This window comes from Galeopterus variegatus, unplaced genomic scaffold (genome assembly GCF_000696425.1).
Source record: "Galeopterus variegatus unplaced genomic scaffold, G_variegatus-3.0.2 Scaffold5124, whole genome shotgun sequence".
Lineage (NCBI taxonomy): Eukaryota > Metazoa > Chordata > Mammalia > Dermoptera > Cynocephalidae > Galeopterus > Galeopterus variegatus.
This window is the reverse complement of record NW_007731235.1, coordinates 72962-77521: the sequence shown is the minus strand read 5'-3', so window position 1 is coordinate 77521 and position 4560 is coordinate 72962. Positions and strand designations below refer to the sequence as shown.

At 41.7% G+C, this 4560-nt stretch overlaps 1 protein-coding gene across 1 annotated transcript in view; it reads left to right on the top strand.

The window, feature by feature from the left end:
- The window catches only part of DHX8 (DEAH (Asp-Glu-Ala-His) box polypeptide 8), a 30107-nt gene that overhangs the window by 13597 nt on the left and 11950 nt on the right, over positions 1–4560 (top strand). The window contains exons 12-16 of the mRNA XM_008588959.1: positions 945–1126; positions 2363–2557; positions 2867–3052; positions 3175–3385; positions 3721–3902. Of these exons, the coding sequence (XP_008587181.1) occupies positions 945–1126; positions 2363–2557; positions 2867–3052; positions 3175–3385; positions 3721–3902 (956 nt within the window). The remainder of the gene's footprint in view (positions 1–944; positions 1127–2362; positions 2558–2866; positions 3053–3174; positions 3386–3720; positions 3903–4560) is intronic.

The window sequence follows — 4560 nt, the reverse complement described above, 5'->3', positions numbered from 1 at the left end:
AGCGCCGCCACGCTTCCCAAGCGGCGCACTGTAGCAGTGCGCCACCGGGCCAGCCCAAGTATATTTTCATAGCTGTCTTTTGCCGTCAAATTTATAAACTATTTGCGTATTCTAGAGAGGCAGTAAAATTCTGCTCGTTCTTTTGCTCCCTACTCAAGCCGTAATTCCAGGATTAACCTTGAAAACATTAAGCTGAGTGAATGAAGCCAGACACAGAAGAGCACATATTGTATGAAATATCCAGAACAGGTAAACCCACAGAGATAGAAAGTAAATTAGTGGTTGCCAGGGGAACGGAGAGTGACTACTAACAGGTATGGGGTTTGTTTTGGGGGCAATAAAGATGTTCTAAAATTAGGTAGTGGAGATGGTTGCACAATTTTGAATATACAATAAACCACTGAGTTGGACACTTGAAAAGGGTGGCATGGGATATGAATTACATCTCAGTGTCACAGTTATTTAAAAAAAAAAAAAAAGAATCCTAGGGTCAAATGATCAGATCTTCATTTCTCTGATCTAACCTTTTTTCTATCAGGAGACATCACAGGTGGGCAGCACCACTTGTTAAGGTCTCTTTCCCTCTCCTGCCCCTACTGCCACTTCTGTATTCTTTTCTTTTCTTTTTTTTTCATTTAAGGAAATTTATTTATTTTTTAATTGAAATGTACTGATTGTGCATATTTATGGGGTACAGAGCTATATTTCAATACCTGTATACAGTGAGTAGTGATCAAGTCAGTGTAGTTAGCAGATTCATCATTGCAAAAATTTACCATTTTTGTGGTGACTGTATTCTTTTCTTCACATTAATTTGTTTCTCTGAGTGCCCTTGGGCAAAGATCGGACTGCACTGAGACATGTGTGGTGCCCACCTGCCATTTCCTTTTTTTGCCCTGGGGACATCTGGAGGACAATACTAAGTTGCCTGTTTTCCTTTGCAGCGGAAGGTAGGCAGATTGCTGCCAACATGAGGGGTATTGGGATGATGCCCAATGACATTCCCGAGTGGAAGAAACATGCCTTTGGGGGCAACAAAGCTTCTTATGGAAAAAAGACCCAGATGTCAATCATTGAGCAGAGGGAGAGCCTGCCCATCTACAAACTGAAGGAGCAGCTGGTCCAGGTGAGAAGCCCTTTCATGAAAAATTGGTGGAAGAGTAATGGTATTTTCTAAAGAAGGATGAGATTTTAAAATTGAAATAGCTGGACAGGTATGTGCATATTTGAAGTGGTTCTTCCAAAAGGGATAAAGAAAAAAACAGAAAATGTTTCCAAGTACCTTTAAAAAAAGGTATATTAGTGTGCAAATTTTTTTTCCTATGAGGTAATAAATCTTTTTGGATTGGGTGACCATAGAGCTGTTCCAGGTGGGTAGAGTATTGTATTGCGTGGATCAACAGCTCTGATCAGTAACTGAAAATGGGGACACTTGGCCAATGAATCCATATAGGCAAGGACTTTGCTTCAGGTACTCATTTCCATATTCTGGAGTTCTGGTTTTAAGAACACCAAACCTTCCTTGAGGCAACTAGTTTACTAGTTTTCAGTGAATCCTTTCAACAATATCATATATTTATATCAACAAGTATAAATGTATATGTATGCATACACACATGTATGTTTTATATGTGTTCTGTGTGTGTTTGTATATGGCAGTGTATTATATACACTGTTCTGCTGGCTGGTACAGAGTTCAAACCCTGGACCTTGGTGTTATCAGCACCATACTAACCAACTGAGCTAACAGGCTAGTCCTTTTTTATTTTTTTTTCTTTTGAGTGCCATTTTAGTACTTTGTCATGTGTATCTGCTCTGGCTTATTTAACTAGTCCTGTATTATTAGACGTGTAGGTTGATTGCAATCCTCTGTTGTTACAAACTATGGAAATAAGAAATAAGATAACTTTTGTGGGAGAGGTACTGGAGATTTGGAAGTGGCCATGGAAAGGAACAATTTTTATGTATCTTTTTATTTATTTATTTATTTATATTTTTTTTCCTTTTTGTCTTTTTTCGTGTCCGGCAACGGATCGCAACCCTCGGTGTTGTGCCCACACCTCGCTCAGCCAGTGAGCAGGAACGGGTCTGTATGTGGGATCCGAACCCTCGGCGGGAGCGCCGCCACGCTCCCAAGCGGCGCGCTGTAGCAGTGCGCCACCGGGCCGGCCCCTTTATGTATCTTTTTAAATTTACTTTTGAATTCTTTATCTGTGTGTGTATGACCCCTTTTTCTCAATTAGTGTTACAGAATATAAGCATTAATTGTTTCACTCCAAAGTAATGTGTGGCAAATTTTAATGACCATATTTGCATATTTATATGTATATTTATTTACATATTTGTATTTTGTTGCCCTCAGGCTGTCCATGACAATCAGATCCTGATTGTGATTGGAGAGACAGGATCTGGGAAGACAACCCAGATCACTCAGTACCTGGCAGAGGCAGGTTACACTTCCAGGGGCAAGATTGGGTGTACCCAGCCCAGAAGAGTGGCAGCCATGTCGGTGGCCAAAAGAGTGTCGGAGGAGTTTGGTTGTTGCTTAGGCCAAGAGGTAAGTGGATAGCGAAGCTGTACTGGGAATGCCAGAAGAAAAATACAAAGACCTGGATCTCTTTATCTGTAAAATGGGAATACTACTACTATTTTCTCCCGTAAGGGAGAGAGGTTTCTCACTGTCATCATACATTTGCTAAGGGTCAAGTTGAAGGCAGAGTTTACTATGAGGAAATTACTGTCAGTCTTTGTTAAATTCTTACCTATTAAGATTATGAGTAATGGTCTGACTGGGTAGAAATTTAGCTTGGTGATTGCAAAAAGGAGAGGTTCATGTCCTAGTTTTTTCACTTCTATTCTGCTTTAGGTGGGCTACACCATTCGATTCGAGGACTGCACCAGCCCTGAAACAGTCATCAAGTACATGACAGACGGGATGTTGCTCAGAGAGTGTCTGATTGACCCTGACCTCACCCAGTATGCGATCATCATGTTGGACGAGGCACACGAGAGGACGATTCACACTGATGTGCTTTTTGGATTGTTGAAAAAGGTAACGAGGCACTCTTTTGTGACCATTCTATCTGTTGAAAACTGAATTCTGGGAATTGGAATTGAGTACTTGTACCTTTTTGGTTGGCCCTTTTTGGTAAGCCACATTGCATTTCCCTTTAGACGGTTCAGAAGCGGCAGGACATGAAGCTGATTGTCACTTCAGCCACCTTGGATGCAGTGAAATTTTCTCAGTACTTCTATGAAGCTCCCATCTTCACCATCCCGGGTCGAACATATCCAGTGGAAATACTGTACACAAAGGAACCTGAGACAGATTATCTGGATGCCAGTCTGATCACTGTCATGCAGATTCATTTAACAGAGCCACCAGGTAAGGGAAAAGAGCATTTTTTTTTTCTATTAGGCCAAAAGTCTTAATAAGAGTATCTTTTTTTGCTAATCTTCTAAGAAATGCCTTTTAAATATTGGGCTCTCTGTAAGTCTCAGGCTTGCATGTTTGAAACGGTGGTAGTAAAAATATAAATTATGGTGTGCAGGGTTTAAATGCACCTATTTAAACATGGATAGATATACTTTCTTGGTTTATTTAGAGATCAGAATATGAATGTGTATTTTCTGTTATTTGGAAGTCTGTTAATATTGCTGTAGTCTTTGTATAGAACACACACAGTTAGGAAGTAAATTAATGCTCCATTCTCCTCATAGGTGATATCCTGGTCTTCTTGACTGGTCAGGAAGAGATCGATACTGCTTGCGAAATCCTATATGAAAGAATGAAATCCCTGGGACCTGATGTTCCAGAGTTGATTATCCTCCCAGTGTACTCTGCTCTTCCCAGTGAGATGCAGACCCGAATCTTTGACCCAGCTCCACCTGGTAGCAGAAAGGTAATACTAGGCAGAAATGCAGCTCCCATGTGCTCCAAAACCATGTGGTGTGTGCAGCTAGCCGCAATAGGGATTGCTGAAGGTGGATGCAAGTCTCATTTGTTATCTTTTAGAAACTGGCCCAACCAGTTTGTTTAGGAATGAGGGTCTTATATGTGGTTTCTGCTCCTCTTCCTCTCCTCCTTCATTGGACAGGTGGTTTTTGAGTGTCTACCAGACTTTGGGCTAGACCCTGGGCTGCAGTGTGAGGACAAGCCTCCTGCTGTGGGGCATCCACAGGGAGACAGGCTGGCAACACACAGTGTGAAAGTGCTGCTGGGGCTCTCGATGCCAGAGCGGGAGCACCCACCCAGTCTTCTTAGAGGAAGACTGAGATGGGTCTAAGCCAATCCTAAAGGACTCGGGAAGGGCAGGGGGACGAGCATTCTGAGGACACAGACGCAGTGGTGACGGCCCGGAGGTGAGTGAGTGGGGCTAGTTCAGGGAGTTGTCTCGGTCTAGTAGCTGGAGCCAAGTGTGTGAGTGCATATGAGACAACAGGAAAGGAGATGGGTGGACATTTTTTTGAAAAACAGCTTTATTGAGATATGATTTACATACCATACAATTTACCCTTTTTTTTTTTTTTTTTTTTTTTTGTCTTTTTGTTTTTTTTTTT